This window comes from Mesoplodon bidens (assembly GCF_964165515.1).
Source record: "Mesoplodon bidens genome assembly, chromosome: 9".
NCBI classification, from domain to species: domain Eukaryota; kingdom Metazoa; phylum Chordata; class Mammalia; order Artiodactyla; family Ziphiidae; genus Mesoplodon; species Mesoplodon bidens.
Genome location: NC_138166.1, coordinates 83,984,233 through 84,001,706, shown reverse-complemented (window position 1 = coordinate 84,001,706; position 17,474 = coordinate 83,984,233). Strand labels below are relative to the sequence as shown.

Below are 17,474 nucleotides of genomic sequence, written 5' to 3'. Positions count from 1 at the left end.
CTGACTACTGTTTAGAACTCCCAGATCATCTATTATGGTGACTAACATATCCCTAGTACTTACAATGAGACTTGTTTCAAACGTATTACTGAGGGAGTGAAATGAAGTAATACACAGCACATACACCCAAGGAGGAATGTCTAGGGATGGTGGTACTCTGTTTATAAAATCCTGGGTATCAAGTTAAAACACAGACAGACAAAGAATAAAGTTCTTCCTAGATTCAAAAAAGTCAGCTCAAGAGCTCACTCTTAAGGAAAGAAAGGGAAAGCAGAAGAACTATAGCTGAACACAAATAAATACAGAATGTGTGTGCAAACTAAATTCAATTAGCAATTACCATTCTAAGGTAACCTGAAGAAAATGACAAAGAACACAATCAAGATTGTAAGTGCGTGGAGTTGTATAAAACATTTTATACACAATCCAAGTTCATCCTTTAGGTCTCAGCTCAAATGTCACCTCTTCAAGGCCTTCCCTGATCATCCTATCTGGCCCTGCCCCCATCACTCTGAACCACTACCTTATTTTATTTTCTTCAGTTATCACTATCTGAAATTACTTTTTTTTTCTCCTCCCCATTCTGGAATTTAAGCTTTAAGAGGGCAGGGACCTTATCTGTATTGTTCACCTAGCATAATATCTGATACATACAGGCATTCAATATATATTTATTGAAAATATACGGCCTCTACCTTGGAAGGCCTAAAGTTCAGTAGCAAGAGAGATTACAATAACAACCAAAGAGCTGCAGGAACACAGCTCAACACCTGTGAGATCTGTGAAGGCTTCACTGAGGAAATAATATTAGATTTGGGACTTGAAGAAATAATAAGTTATACATAACTCTGTAAGTCTCCAAACTGTCACGGTGCTTTATGCCTTCATGTTTTTAATAGCAACAACAACAAAAAAGATACTAGTTATAAAGAGAAAACTGACAGCAGAGTATTTTCTGGTGGAAGGAAACATAAAATAGCAAAATGGCTTAGATCACGTGTCTTAATTTTTTTAGGGCCATGAGACCCTCCTTAGAAAATATGATGAAAGTCACATACCCTCTCTCTAGAATCTACAGTGTTTGGTGTCTGCTTACACAAAATTTGGTATACAATTTCAAAGAGTTCACAGATCTATTCAGATTGACAATCTGAATTCACTTAGGCCTAGGTGAAGACAATAAATCCTCCAAACAGTAATTATGGAACTGGAGGGAAAAAAACAAGAACAAAGTCTATCATTTATTGTATATACATTTACTATATGCCAAGCAGCACTGCAAGAGATTATATACATGACTCATTTAATCCTCAGGACAGTCCGAAAGATAGGTTTTTTAAAATCTAGATTTTATTTTTTGATTTGTTCATTTGTTTTTCACTAGGTAACAAAGGTTCATGGCACAAACTTCAAGAGACATAAAGATTATATTGTGAAAAGTAAGTCTCTCTTTCTGTCCCTTTCCTTTAGCACCAGATTATCCACTCTAGAGGGAAATTCTCCTACTTGCACATTCTTTTAGAGCCATCTTTTGCATATAAGCAAATAGGTTAAGTAACTGACTCAAGATTACACTTATTACACTTATAAGAGGCAGAGCTAAGATGTAAATCTAGGTACATATATGTTTGTGTGAGTATTTTTAATTAATTTATTTATTTATTTATTTTGGCTGCATTGGGTCTCCGTTGCTGCACGTGGGCTTATCTCTAGCTGCGGCGAGCGGGGTCTACTCTTCCTTGCGCTGTGCAGGCTTCTCGTTGCGGTGGCTTCTCTTGTTGCGGAGCACTGGCTCTAGGCACGTGGGCTTCAGTAGATGTGGCACGCAGGCTCAGTAGTGTGGCTCGCGGGCTCTAGAGCGCAGGCTCAGCAGTTCTGGCACACGGACTTAGCTGCTCTGTGGCATGTGGGATCTTCCCAGACCAGGGCTCGAACCTATGTCCCCTGCATTGGCAGGTGGATTCTTAACCACTGCATCACCAGGGAAGTCCCTGTGTGTATTTTTGTTTCTTTTTCTACACAAATAGTAGCATGTCTACACAAAATAGTAGCATTGATGCAGTTATTTTTTCCTTGGCGGTGCAGCAGTTAGGAAGCCCTGCTTCCATTGCAGGGGGTGTGGGTTCAATCCCTGGTCGAGGAACTAAGATCCCGCATGCTGCACAGTGCGGCCAAAAAAAAAAAAAAAAAAAAATGTAGCATGTCGTACATAAACCTTCCCCTGCCAACATTACCTTGAAGATTGTTCCATATCAGTATTTATAGAGCTGCCTCACTCAAAAAACTCCTGAACATTATTCTATTCTATAAGTGTACCAATATTTATTTACCAGTCCCCTACCAATGGACATTTAGATAATTTCCTACCTTTTCCTATTTGCATATCACCATGATAATACTACAATGAATATTCATCTTTATATGGTATTTCATACATATGTGAGAATATCTATAGGATAAATGTCTGGAAGTATTAGTTATTATTCTCTTTTTTGGAAAAAAATGACTTTTGCCACTCACCCCACCCCAAAATCTGGATGCAGTAAGGAAGGAGAAGAGTGTATCTACCAGCCAGAAACTAGCCAATTACTTCACCTTAGTTTTTCAGGCTTACTTGTATACATGGGTATAACTCAATACCCCTTTTCCATCTTTTCAGAAGTTGTTTTGTAATCCATAGGGGAGGGAGGCCCTGGTACTCAAAGTAGATTAATGTATAGTATTTATTTGAAAAGCTCTGAAGTATAAAATGGTACTTGGATGTAAAAGTAAACAGGGTAAAAAATACAACTGAGGGACTTCCCTGGTGGCGCAATGATTAAGAATCTGCCCGCCAATGCAGGGGACATGGGTTTGAGCCCTGGTCCAGGAAGATCCCACATGTCGCGGAGCCACAACTACTGAGCTCGCGCACTACAACTACTGAAGCTCACACACCTAGAGCCCAGGCTCCGCAACAGAAGCCACCGCAATAAGAAGCCCGTGCACCGCAACGAAGAGTAGCCCCAGCTTGCCGCAACTAGAGAAAGCCCACACGCAGCAACAAAGGCCCAACACAGCCAAAATAAATTAAAAAAAAAAACTGAAAGAAGATTCAAATATTCCTTATTTAGTGAAATAAATTTCTTTTAATTATTGGTGTTGGATGTTTTCCATCATCATTTCTCCCCCAGCAATATAAAAATCCAGACATTTATATCTATACACTCATTAGGCTATAATTAAATCTTTCCAAGGAGTGTAATTGTTCACTATCATTGTAAAAAAACTTGACAGAGTGGTGAAAGTTGAGGAAGGGAAGCAAAACCTTCCCGTTAAGCAGCAGCAAATAACTGAAAATAAAGACCAATGAATCCTACAGTATTTACTAAGTGATTTCAAGTTTAGACCAGTAGTCCTGAGTTATTTACCATATCTCCATGCAATTTCTTATTACAGCTAGTTTTTAAAAAAATAGACTTTATTTTCTAGAGCAATTTTAGGTTCACAGCAAAATTGAATATATAGATAGTTCTTATGTATCCCCTCCCCTCTAACACACACAGCCTCCTCCACTATCAACATCTAGTCCCAGAGTGGTACGTTTGTTATGATGGATGAACCTATGTTGACACATCATTATCACCTGAAGTCCAAACTTTACATTAGGGTTCATTCTTGGGGTTGTGTATTCTATAGATTTGATAGATGTATAATGACATGTATCTACCACCATTATACTATCATACAGAATAGTTTCACTGGTCTAAAAATCTTCTATGCTCTGCCTACTCATCTCCTCAACCCTCCACTCCTGGCAACCACTGATCTTTTTACTGTCTCCAGTTTTTCCTTTTACAGAATGTCATATAGTTAGAATCATACAGTATGTAGCCTTTTCAGATTGGTTTCTTTCACTTGGTAATATTCATTTAAGGTTCTTCTGTGTCTTTTCATGGCTTGATGACCCATTTCTTCTTAGTGCTGAATAATAGTCCACTGTCTAGATGTACCATAATTTATCCATTCACTTACTGAAGGACATCCTGGTTGCTTCCAAGTTTTGGCAATTATGAGTAAAGCTGCTATAAACATCAGTGTGTGGACATAAGTTTTCAGCTCATTTGGATAAATACCAAGGAGGACAACTGCTGGATTGTATGGTAAGAGTATGTTTAGTTTTGTAGTAAGTTGCCAAATTATCTTCCAAACTGGCTGTTCCATTTTGTATTTCCACCAGCAATGAATGAGAGTTCCTGTTGCTCTATATCCTTACTGACATCCGGTGTGGGCAGTGTTCTTGGTTTTGGCCATTCTAATTGCTATAGAGTGGGATCTCATTGTTTTAATTTGCATTTCCCTGATGACAATGATGCGGGACATCTTTTTATATGCTTATTTGCTATCTGTATATCTTCTTTGGTGAGGTTTTGTTAAGGTTTTTTGCCCATTTTTTAATTGGGTTGTTTGTTTTCTTATCGTTGAGTCTAAGAGGTCTTTGTGTATTTTGAGTAACAGTTCTTTATCAGATAGGCCTTTTGCAAATAGTTTCTCCCAGTCTGTGGCTTGTCTTCTTATTTTCTTGATGCAGTTTTTTTTTTTTTTTTTTTTTTTTTGCGGTAGGCGGGCCTCTCACTGTTGTGGCCTCTCCCCTTGCAGAGCACAGGCTCCGGATGCGCAGGCTCAGCAGCCATGGCTCACGGGCCTAGCCGCTCTGCGGCATGTGGGATCTTCCCAGACCGGGGCACGAACCCATGTCCCCTGCATCGGCAGGCGGACTCTCAACCACTGCGCCACCAGGGAAGCCCGATGCAGTTATTTTTAATAGACCAGAAAATTATAACTCAGAAACCTGATCAACGCATACAGTAGGAAGTGGCAAAGCCAGGACCTAAACTCTGTTATTACCACCATTCCATGTTGTGTTTGCTAGGACTCACTTGGAAAAGGAGACAGAATACTGAAGGAAAAAACAAAGCAAAACACCAACCACCACCACAACCATTCTGGTTCTGAAAAAAGGAAACCACACACCCTCCTCTTCTCTTACCTCACAAATTCCCCCTGATAATCTCTTCCATCACCATGTTTCAGTTATCCTCTATGTGCTAATAACTCCTAAATCTCTACTGAAAGCCCAAATCTCACAGATCTGTATATCCAAATGCCTTTTGGACATCTCCACTTATACACCCTATGGGTTCCTCAAACATAGCCTGTCCAAAACTCAGTTCATCATTTAACCAAAACTGTTCCTCTTCCTCCCAAATTCTCTATCGCAATAAATGGACCTCCATTTCAGAAACCCCAAAGTCACCCTAAGACCACCTTCTCTTAACCTGCCATTTCATTTGCAGAAGTAGCCCCAATTCATAAAATTCTGTCCTTTGTCCAATGACATCATTTTCTCATAATTCATCAACCCTTTTTTTAGTTTCACTTCCCTCCTTGTCTAGCCTAGATTCCCTAGCCCATCTTGAAAATGACTCATAAATAACTTCATTCCATCTCTCCCTTCATTATTTTTGCCAGGCAAAAACCTCAGTCCTGATGACCCCTACTAATCTATGTACTTCATGTTTGGCCCCAACCTGCTAAGTTTTGCAAGAGAAAAACCACATGACCAAGCTGACTGGTTTCACTTTAAATTCACCTTCCCCAAACTCAAATGTGCATCAATAGCACCTCAGTCATCTTACGAAGTTTCTTTAGTGGTAAGTACTCCCTCTGTCCCCTTCCAGGAAGAATAGTTCATGTTTGTCCCCTCAAACTTCTACCCTCACTTTCAAGTGACAGCCTTATCTTATATAGATAAAAGAGAATAAAAAGAAGAGGAGGGGGCTTCCCTGGTGGCGCAGTGGTTGAGAGTCCGCCTGCCGATGCAGGGGACACGGGTTCGTGCCCCGGTCCCAGAAGATCCCACATGCCGCGGAGCGGCTGGGCCCGTGAGCCATGGCCACTGAGCCTGCGCGTCCGGAGCCTGTGCTCCGCAAAGGGAGAGGCCACAACAGTGAGAGGCCCATGTACCGCAAAAAAAAAAAAAAAAAAAAGAAGAGGAGGAAAATATCTGATATAAACTTACATTCCCATCACCAGGCCTAGCTCATTTGCCCCAGCTTCACCTTCTTCCCCACTTTTACTGAAATAAGGGTCTCACCTTGTGCTCTACAGTCCATTCCATCTCAAGTTCTTGAGGACTTGACTCTTTCCACATGATCTGGCCCTTACTTATCTTTCTAACCCCATCTCCCATCATTTAGCCTCTGCCTAAAAATACTCCACTAAAAACCAACCTTCTTTTCCAAATTAGGGCCTTTGTACATGCTCCCTATGCCTTCTTTCCTTCATAATTTGCAATTTTTTGGTTAACTCAGTTGTTTGTCTATTTCTCCTGTGCAGTTGACTCACCACAACCACCACGATGGCCCTAGACAAACACTGATGTGTTTCCTGTCACTATAGAGAGAGTTGCCTTTTATAGAATGTTATATAAATGAAATCATAAATATGTATACTCTTTTGTGTCTAGGTTATTTCACTTAGCATAATATTTTTGAGATTCATCCACATTGTTCCATGTGTAGTTCATTCTCTTTTATTGCTAAGTAGTACTCCTTTACATGGATGTACTTTAGTTTATCCATTTACTTGTTGATGGATGTTTGGTGTTTTTCCAGTTTGGGGCCATTATGAATTAAACTGCTATCAACATCAGTGTACTAGTCTTTGTGTGAACATAGGATTTCATTTTCTTCGGTAGAGACAAAGGTAGGGGTAGAACTGCTGAGTCATTTGGTAAGTATATATTAAATTCATGACAAACTGGAAAACTGTTATTCACCAGTAATGTATGAGCATCGCAACAGATCCATATCCACATCAATACTAGGTATTGTCAGTCTTTTGAATTTTAGCCATTCTAGTGGTGTATGTAGTATCTCACTATGGTTTTAATTTGCATTTCTCTAATGACTCATCATGTTGAGCAACTTACATGCTTACTGGCATTTGTTTAGCATCTATTGAGGCATGTCTGTTCAAATCATTTGTCCATTTAAAAGACTAAATTGTGTATCTTATTATTGAGTTTTAAGAGTTCTTTATGTATTCTAGATACCAGTCCTTTGTCTGGTATATGTATTGTGAATATTTTCTCCCATTCTGTGGCTACCCTTTTTATTTACTTAACTGTGTACTTTAAAAGAAATAGAAAGAAATAAGAAATTTTTGCTTGCCCCAAGGTCATGAAGATTTTTTCCTTTGTTTTCTTCTACAGCCTATGATCTATTTTGAGTTAAGTGTTACATATGGAATGAAATAAAGGTAAAAGGTCACTTTTCTCCCAAATGGATATCTAATTGTTCAAGTACCATTTGATTAAAAAAAGATCCTTTCCCCACTGATTTCCTCTGGCTTCTTTGTCAAAACTCAATTCATTGTCTACATGTGTATCTATTTCTGGACTCACTATTCTGTTGCACTGACCTACATGTACCTATTCTTTTTCCTTTAGTGTCAGTACCTTCTGTGGAGTGAGAAAAGGTAATAACTGGAGTCCAAAAAATTCCAATTCTTTCCCATCTCTCCAAGTCCTCCTTCTCTTTTTCTTCTTTAAGCACTTAGCACAAAATAGTCTTCAAAGTCAAAATTGCTAGCACAGAAGGTACTATAATCGTCCATGTATGTCAAATATAGACTGACCTCAGGATAACGATTTTATTCATACAAAATGTAGAACAAATAAGAAAAATATGGAAGTTTTAATTCCAAATTCACTATGAACAGTCCACTAAAAACAAACAATATCCTAGTGCCCTCTAGTGGGGAAAAACTGAAGGGATATAACAAGCAGAGAAATGGGCTAATAAAACACCATTCGGAGGAATACTGAATACCGACAAATGTGATTAATATTTTCATTTATTCTCCTCACTCTCTTTATAACAAAATTATTTTTTTGGTAAAAAGGAAAATCTTTTGCTATCTTAAGCTATTTTAATCCAATGTGCATGCAGTGAAATAGAAAATTGGTTAGAAAAAACAAAACAGATGTTTGAAATTTGTATTCCCACAGAGTACTTCCCTATACAAAGGAAATGGGGACCAGAGGTCAGAGAAAAAGAGAAAGGATTTTACATAATTGATTGAGCAAGGATGTAAACTAAACGGTTTCAAGACATGTAGTTTAAATACACTGTCAAGGGCTTCCCTGGTGACGCAGTGGTTGAGAGTCTATCTGCCGATGCAGGGGATGCGGGTTCGTGCCCCGGTCCCATAAGATCCCACATGCCACGGAGCGGCTGGGCCCGTGAGCCATGGCCACTGAGCCTGCGCGTCCAGAGCCTGTGCTCCGCAACGGGAGAGGCCACAACAGTGAGAAGCCCGCGTACCGCAAAAACAAAAAAACACAAAAACACTGTCAAGATATATATGTTAGTATACACTTGTATACAATGCAAGACATAATAATGTATAGTATTAGGCACACACACAACACATTTTCTGGAATGGAGCACAAGAAGTTTATACATTTATATATTTTAAATATATATAATAAACCCTTTTTAAAATGTAGGTCAATCGTTTTGAAACAGTGAAATGGAATTCTACATACTTACCTATGAGGCCCCCAAATAGGTGGCAAGAAATACTTTCTTGAGAATAGTTCCAACAGTTGGTTATAATTAATTAACTCTTAAGTCCCACAGGGTACATAGCTACATTAAACTCCAACATTCTCAAACACGCAAAAGTAGAGAAATAATAAATTAAAAGTACTTTTCGGACTTCCCTGGTGGCGCGGTGGTTAAGAATCTGCCTGCCAACGCAGGAGACATGGGTTCGATCCCTGGTCCAGGAAGATCTCACATGCCGCGGAGCAACTAAACCCATGCGCCACAACTACTGAGCCCGTGCTCTAGAGCCCGTGAGCCATAACTACTAAGCCCGCGTGCCACAACTACTGAAGCCCGCGCGCCTAGAGCCCGTGCTCCGCAACAAGAGAAGCCACCGCAGTGAGAAGCCCGCACACCTCAACAAATAGCCCCCGCTCGCCGCGCAATTAGAGAACGCCCGCGCACAGCAATGAAGACCCAACGCAGCCAAAAATAAAATAAATAAAATTCAAACCTCTAAATTCTGGCAGTAATTTATTACGCAACAATACTAACTATAATAGATGTTACACAGTAGTAGACAAGCTCTCCACTTTATATTATTTGAAGTCAATATAGAATCTTGAAGATATTCTGCTTCACTTCTTTTTTTTCTACTTTTTTTTCCTTGCCTTAGAATTTCAGAGATATTTTTGTTAAAATTCCAAACCACTCATTTCATAGGTGTAGAAACTTATGTCCAGAGAAGTGAAATCACAGAACAAATTACAGATCAAACTAATAGTAGTATACAGATCAAAATCCATGCTTCTTGATTCTCAATGTAGTGTTTTTTGTCCGTAACCAAAACCTCTTTGTATCTCCTCCTTCCTTTCTTTATTCCACTCTTTCTTTGTGGCAGAAGGGCAGCCAAAATAATATCAATCAACCAGCTTTATATGCTTCCCTCCAAAGAGCCCAGACGTATTTCCAATTAATTCAAGGATTTAAAGCGCATTTCCCAGTCCTGCTTGTCTCTACTCCCGCTGAGCCTCCAGCAATGCATGGTGCCAGCCTCCTGGGCCAGTTGGTAAGTGTGTATAGATTATCACCAACAGAATGCAAATTTGCTACTAAGTGTACCTGGGTAACAGGGGAACAATGACAGGAGGGCATTATCTGAGTAATAAGACTTACAGAACTTCCAGTAAGTAAGACAGCAAGAATCCCAATCTCACCTGGACTGAAAACTGCTATCTTTTGGCAACTGCAAAATGTAAAAGTTACCTGCAAGTCTAACAACTTCCTAACAAAGATCTAACTAGCAGTTAGACAGGCTGGTGTATCACATAGGGTCAGGAAGGAACCAAGAAAAGAAAATTAAAAAACAGAAAATAAACCAAATGGCACCAGAAAAACAGATGGTAATAAAGAAAGAAAAACAAAGTAGGGTGAGAGTGCATAAAGGGAGCAAAACTATGAAGTTATACAGATATCTTTCCCTAGCCCAGATTAGAACTACAGCGGGATTTGTAGTTTTTCATTTATATTCAACTGATTTCTATGTATTAATTTCTGTAGCCTGGTCCCAAAGTAGGATTGCTAATAAAAGGGACTTAAAGTTACTAAAATTTCAGCTTAAAACTATATGAAACCACTCAAATGTCCATTAACAGAGTTTTGATATATCTGTTAAAAAAAAAAAAGAGGAAGCTTTTTGGTACACATATGAAGGTTCATATTATGTGACCCTTGGTGTAAGAAAGGGGGATAAGGATAAATATATGTATTACTTATATTTGCATAAGGAAACAATAAGAAATGATGACTAGGCCATGAAAAAAAAATTTTGGCTATCAATACATGTAAGTTCATTATCAACCTTCCTGCCCAGTTAGAGACTTAGGGTCATTATAATGACACTTCTTATTTAACTTTTGCTCTCTTCTAGCTTAAGAATGAACTGGACCATCTGGATGAGAATGTTTAATTTTAGTGCTGGTTGGCACAATAGGGTCTGATGCTGATCGGTTTCCAAAGTCTCCTCAGATGAGATAAAACATGATTTTTTCTCCATATCTGGATTAAATGAGTAACTGTAATGTGCTTTTTTTCTCTTCCCCAAATAATGTATCACCCTATGTTTACCTCCATTAACCTCTAATCAATATTTACAATTTAAATTAATATCTTACTATCTGATTCTAAGTACTTACCTAGTTTCTGTGCCAAATGTTTTAGGCTTCAGCTGTTCTTGTCCCTCCAGTTGTAATTCTAAATGCTTGTAAGTTATTGACTGATCAGCTAGCTACACGTACCTTTGCATAGTGCCTCCAGTGCACATTTAATTAGACACTCTGGAACTACTTTTTTATGCCAATCCCCAAAGTGTAACCCTATATAACCAAAAATCCTTAACTTTATGTCATGCCATAAAACTTTTCCTAGGTTTTCCAGTCCTGAAAGACAGCTTAGAGTCTATGAACTCCAATAGTGACAGTTTCCAACATGCAACCAGAGAAAAAGTTATTAGCAACATCTCTCAGCTGCTGGGAAAAAAGGGCCAACACAAATAGCTATAGGTAACATATTCTAATCCCAAAGAGACAAGAATCAAGACCAAGAATGTAAACACAATATTCTCCTCCCTCAATTTCTACCCTTTCTTCTAGTCCTTCCCTATTACCTTCACCACCCTTTCCTTCCCTTCCTCTAGGGAGCGAGGCTCAGGCAGCAGCTGGTTTACTCATAGCTAGCTTTATTTGATTTACATGGCAACAGAAACACACAAAAAGTCAGGCCCAAAAGACAGCTATTTGTTTTTGATTGGTTCAAATTCTTTTCACCCAGGTAAAAAAACCCTCAAACTAACAAAAAAGAATTGGGAGAAAAGATAGGTGAAGGAGGATTTTCTAGTGAAAAGCTAAGAGATGGGCCCGGGGAATTGCTAACTGGTAAATTTCTAGGTACTGTGCTTCTGGTTTCTGAATCCTGTTACTAGTGGCCATGGTCCCAGATCTAGAGAACAAACTGAGCTATGGTTACAATGTTATTATTTAAAGACCTTTCATCTGTTCACATCTTAGGATCTCAGAATAACACTGCCATTTCAACCTTCCAGCTTGTATAAACTAGTGCCAAGAGGAAATTACAGGCAACATCAAGAGTGGATACACCCAAACTCAGAAACATATCTCTCTTCACAAACGGAAGGAAAAGGGAATGATTATTTTTTTTAATCCACCCCACCCCTATGCTATGAAATGAATATCTTTTTTAAAACTTCAATTATAAAAGTCACTCATGTTCACTGTGGAAAACAACAAAAGAAGAGACAAAAATCAATCATAGTCCCAACACAATTATTATCATTGCTGACATTTTAGAATGTATCCTTCTGGTAAATTTTTATAGGCAAAAAATGAGATCATGTTATAACCATTTTTCATGTAATATATTATTACATATTTCATGTCTATAAAATCATTAAATACTGTGAGAGCATGGGTTTTGAAGTCAGACAAACATAACTGGGTCCCGGCTCTCCTACTTATTGTGTGATTTTAGATAAGTTATTTAACCTCTCTCAATGCCTGAGTTTCCTAATATATAAAATGGAAACAAACTGCTTACCTCACAGGCTTATTCTAAGTATTAAATAATAATAGATAAGAGATAGATAGAATAAATCTAGTACATAGTAAGCACTCAACAACATAATATACGTTGCATACATTTTGTATTTCTACAACATTTTATTAAAGTAGCTAGTCTTCCATGGAATAAATGTATCCTAGTTTATTAAAAAACCCCTATTGTCAAAATAGAGTTGTTTCTAAATTTATAATATTATAAATATCAATAACAATGCAACAAACACTAAATCTAAATTTTTACATGTTTGTGATTTTTTTCTTTAAATTCCTAGAAGTAAAATTATAAGTCAAAGGGAATAACATGTTCTCTATTGCCAAAGTGCCCTCCAGAGAAGTTGTACCAGTTTATAATCCCATCTGCATATATAAAAATGTCATCTCACTCCTCCATACACATAGAGATTTTAAAATATTTTTAAAATATCACACATATCTTTTTATAATCTATGTTTTAGAATTAAAAATACAGGATTCTGACAGAAAATTCCATCATTTCAGAACCACTGGAGATGAAAGTTTCCCTTCCTCCAGTTCTTTCCCTATTTGGAGGTCAATTTTTTTTTTTTTTTTTTTTTTTTTTTTTTTTTTTTCTTTTTGCGGTATGCGGGCCTCTCACTGTTGTGGCCTCTCCCGTTGCGGAGCACAGGCTCCGGATGCGCAGGCCCAGAGGCCATGGCTCACGCGCCCAGCCGCTCCGCGGCATATGGGATCCTCCCAGACCAGGGCACGAACCCGTATCCCCTGCATCGGCAGGCGGACTCCCAACCACTGCGCCACCAGGGAGGCCCTGGAGGTCAATTTTTATGTAGTCAAATGTATTGCTCTTGTGAATTCTGGGTTTTATGTCAGTTAGAAAATAATCACTGATGGCTTCCTTCAGTACTTTTATAATCTCACTTTTATTTATGTATGCTTAAAATGTAGAAGTTACTCATGAATGTTTATTAAAAATTCAAATAATACATAAATATAAAGAATGGAAAGTAAAATTCACCCTTCATTCTTTCCCAGCAGTGACTGTGATTATTAAAGTTCATCCTTCCAGACCTTTACCTATGAATTTACAAACAGATAAATTCACAGTTTATTTTTGTTTGATATAAATATGGTCATATATCATCATACTACAAAAAGCAGCTTGCTGATTTTTTTTTCCTTTGCGGCACGCGGGCCTCTCACTGCTGTTGCCTCTCTGGTTGCAGAGCACAGGCGCTGGACGCGCAGGCTCAGCGGCCATGGCTCACGGGCCCAGCCGCTCCGCGGCATGTGGGATCCTCCTGGACCGGGGCACGAACCCGTGTCCCCTGCATCGGCAGGCGGACTCTCAACCACTGCGCCACCAGGGAAGCCCCTGCTGACTTTTTTTTTAAGTTACCAGAGTATCCATGACTGAATATGTAGATCTACTGATACATCATTCTTTTTTTAAATAATTTATTTATTTGTTTTTAGTTTTAGCTGCGTTGGGTCTTCGTTGTTGTGCACGGGCTTTCTCTAGTTGCATCGAGCGGGGGCTACCGTTGCAGTGTGCGGGCTTCTCACTGTGGTGGCTTCTCTTGTTGCAGAACACAGGCCCTAGGCGCACGGGCTCAGTAGTCATGGCTTGCGGGCTCTAGAGCGCAGGCTCACTAGCTGTGGCGCACGGCCTTAGTTGCTCCATGGCACGTGGGATCCTCCCGGGCCAGGGCTCGAACCCGTGTCCCCTGCATTGGCAGGCGGATTCTTAACCACTGCGCCACCAGGGAAGCCCCGGTACATCATTCTTTTTAAACACTGGGTAATATTCCATTGAATGAGTATACTATCATCAATGATGGTATCATTGATGATACAATGATTAAGTATCACTTAATCATTCCTCTGTTACTCTGTTGTTTCCAACTTTTCACTATTACAAACAATGCTGCAGTAAAAAAATTCTTGTACCAGTGCCCTTGTGGATTATGTGGGTACTTCTCTAAGATAAATACTAAAAAATGGAATTGGTGCGTCAGAGTATTTCTAATTTTAATACCTACTACCAAAGTGTCTTCCAAAGAGGGTGCAGAAAATTTTCTTCTATCATCTGTGTATGAATGTACCCATTTCTAAATACCCTTGCCAAGACTGAATATTACTAATCTTTTAAAATTTTCCAATATCATGATCTGAGAGACAGAAATGGTCTCTCAGTTTAATTTGTATTTCTCTAATTACTAGTGAAGACAGGCATCTTTTCATATTTTTAATAGCCATTTGTAATTCCTCATCTGTGTAATTCTAGTTTATATCTTTTGCCCATCTTTCTATTGGATGGTGTGTCTATTTCTTATTGATGTGTAGAAATATTGTATACAACATGGATATTCATTTTTATCATATATATTACAAACATCCCCTCCCAGTCTATAGCTTAATTTTCAGCATTGTTTATAGCATCCGTTTTTGTAGAAACGTTTTTTACCTAAATATTGAGTCTTATTTAAGAACTGCTTTCCTATCCCCTAAAGACTGAACATCCAAGGGAAAAAATGTTTATAACTCATTGATCCTACATACTATATCTGTATTTACTCAGAACTATCCTCATTGAATTTCCCTGTTTGCTTTGCCCCTTCCCCAATTTACTAACATTATAACAAATTCTGTTCCTTTTTGTCTAAAATGATACAGAACAACAATAAAAGTGGGTAAAGACATGTAAGATACCTTACACATCTTAATTAGATCTTCACAAAAAAAACCATACAAGTGGGGGTCATCCCACCCATTTTACAAATGAAGAAACTGATGACAAATAGATTAAGGGCTCTCCAAAGGCTACTCAGTCTAACAAAGGCTAAATTTAAGATTTTAACCGAGATCTATAGATTCTAAAGCCCCATTCTCTTTTCAACAAATCAAAATTGCCTTCATTCCTGCCATACTTCAATACATGTCCACATACATGATTATCATAATCTCTATGTTATTATCTGAGAAATCAATAGAAAAACATTAATAGTAGATCCAGGACTAATTCCTGCAAGGTATTCTCACTGGATTGACAATGAGCCTTTGGTCATCACTGAAACCCAATCCTCTGGCCTAGGTTTTCCAAAGGGTATTCCAGGCAGATATCTTATTTTTTAAAAAGTCCATATTCAAATCAGTTTGAGAGACACTATAAGAAGCACAACAAAAGACCATCTCCATGTATTAAAAAAAAAGATAAGTTAAAGGAGAAAAATGAACTAAGCAAAATATGAGGATAAACGTTCAAGATGAACTATTAACTAGGGATGTCACAAAATAGAAGAAAAATAGGTATACAGCAGTACAAGAAACGTTAAAGGAAGTCCTTCAGGCACAAAGAAAACGAAAAGATGGATCTACACAAAAAAATGAAGAACACCAAAAATGGTAACTATGTGGATAAATGCAAGATTTTTTTCTTGTTATTTAGATCTCTAAACGTTTATAGTCTGCACACCCTTGCCAATACTTTTTCTCTCCTGTTTTCTTGATGACAGCCATTCTAACAGATATGAGGTGATATCTCATTGTGGTTTTGATTTGCCGTTCCCTGATATTAGTGATGTTGAATATCTTTTCATACCTGTTGGCCATTTGGATGTTTTCCTTGGAAAAATGTCTATTTAGTTCCTCTGCTCATTTTTAAATGAATTATTTGGTTTTCCTTGTTGTTACTGAGCTGTATGAGTTCTTTATATATATTGACTATTAACCCCTTATCCAATATATGGTTTGTAAATATTTTCTCCCATTCTGTAAGTTACTTTTTCATCTTGTTGATTGTTTCTTTTGCTGTTAGAAGCTTTTAAGTTTGATGCAGTCCCACTCCAGTTTTGCTTTCACTGTTTGTGCTTTGATGTCATATTCAAAAAATCATTGCCAAGATCAATGTTGAGGAGTTCCTTCCCTATGTTTTCTTCTAGGAGTTTTATGATATCAGGTCTTATGTTTAAGTGTTGATCCGTTTTGAGTTAATTTCTGTGAGTGGTGTAAGATAAGAGTATAATTTCTTTTTTCTTCATGTCTTTATACAGTTTTCCCAGTACCATCTGTTGAAGAGACTATCCTTTCCCCATTGGTGTTCTTGGCTCCCTTATTGAGTATTTTTTCACTGTATATGAGGGGGTTTATTCTGGGCTCTCTATTATGCCTCATTGGTCTATGTGTCTTTTTTTTTTTTTTTTTTTTAGCGGTACGCGGGCCTCTCACTGTTGTGGCCTCTCCCGTTGCGGAGCACAGGCTCCGGACGCACAGGCTCAGCGGCCATGGCTCACCAGACTAGCCGCTCCGCAGCATGTGGGATCCTCCCAGACCGGGGCACAAACCCATGTCCCTTGCACCGGCAGGCGGACTCTCAACCACTGCGCCACCAGGGAAGCCCTATGTGTCTATTTTTATAGCAGTATCATTCAGTTTTAATTACTATAGCTTTGTACTATAGGTTGGAATCGGGAAGAGTAATGCCTCTGGCTCTGTTATTCTTTCTCATGACTGCTTTGGCTATTCAGGGTCTTTTGTGGTTCTATACAAATTTTAGGATATTTTTATTTCTGTGAAAAATGCCATTGGAATTTTGATAGAGATTGTGTTAAATCTATAGATGGCTTAGAGTAGTATGGACATTTTAACAATATTAATTCTTTCTGACCCATGAACATTGGATGTCTTTCCATTTGTTTGTGTCTTCCTCAATTTCTTTCAACAAAGTCTTGTACACTATTGGTAGGAATATAAATTGGTTTAGCCACTATGGAAAACAAGATGGAGGTTCCTCAAAAAATTAAAAATAGAGCTATATATGATACAGTAATTCCACTTCTGAGTATATACTAAAGGAAATGAAAACAGGATATCAGAGAGATATATGCAATCCCACATTTACTGCAGCATTATTCACAACAGCCAAGATACGGAAACAACTTAAGTGCCCATCAACAGATGAATGGATAATGAAGATGTGATATATATGTATATACAATAGAATATTTTTCAGCCATGAAGAAGGAAATCCTGCCATTTGTGACAACATGAATGGACCTTAAGGACATTATGCTAAGTGAGATAAGTGAGACAGAGAAGGACAAATACTGTGCAATATAACTTATATGTGGAATCTAAAAAAGCCAAACTCATTAAATCAGAGAGTAAATGGTGGTTACTAGAGGCTGGGAGGTGGGGGAATATGAGAGAGGCTGTTTAAGGGTCTAAGCTTGCAACTAGTAGATAAATAAGACCTGGAGACCTCACGTAC

The 17,474-nt window shown here is 38.3% G+C and overlaps 1 protein-coding gene across 6 annotated transcripts in view; it reads right to left on the bottom strand.

Annotated features, from left to right (window-relative positions):
• AHCYL2 (adenosylhomocysteinase like 2) overlaps positions 1–17,474 on the bottom strand; it is a 179,601-nt gene that overhangs the window by 87,371 nt on the left and 74,756 nt on the right. For 2 of the 6 annotated variants that reach the window (XM_081244587.1, XM_081244588.1), the window contains exon 1: positions 6,137–6,331. The exons of 2 other annotated variants lie outside the window; for them this stretch is intronic. In XM_081244587.1, coding sequence (XP_081100713.1) covers positions 6,137–6,235 — 99 coding nt within the window. In that variant the 5' untranslated portion in view covers positions 6,236–6,331. Of the gene's footprint in view, positions 1–6,136; positions 6,332–17,474 lie in introns of those variants that run through there. 2 more of the 6 variants (XM_081244589.1, XM_081244590.1) reach the window with 1 other exon arrangement.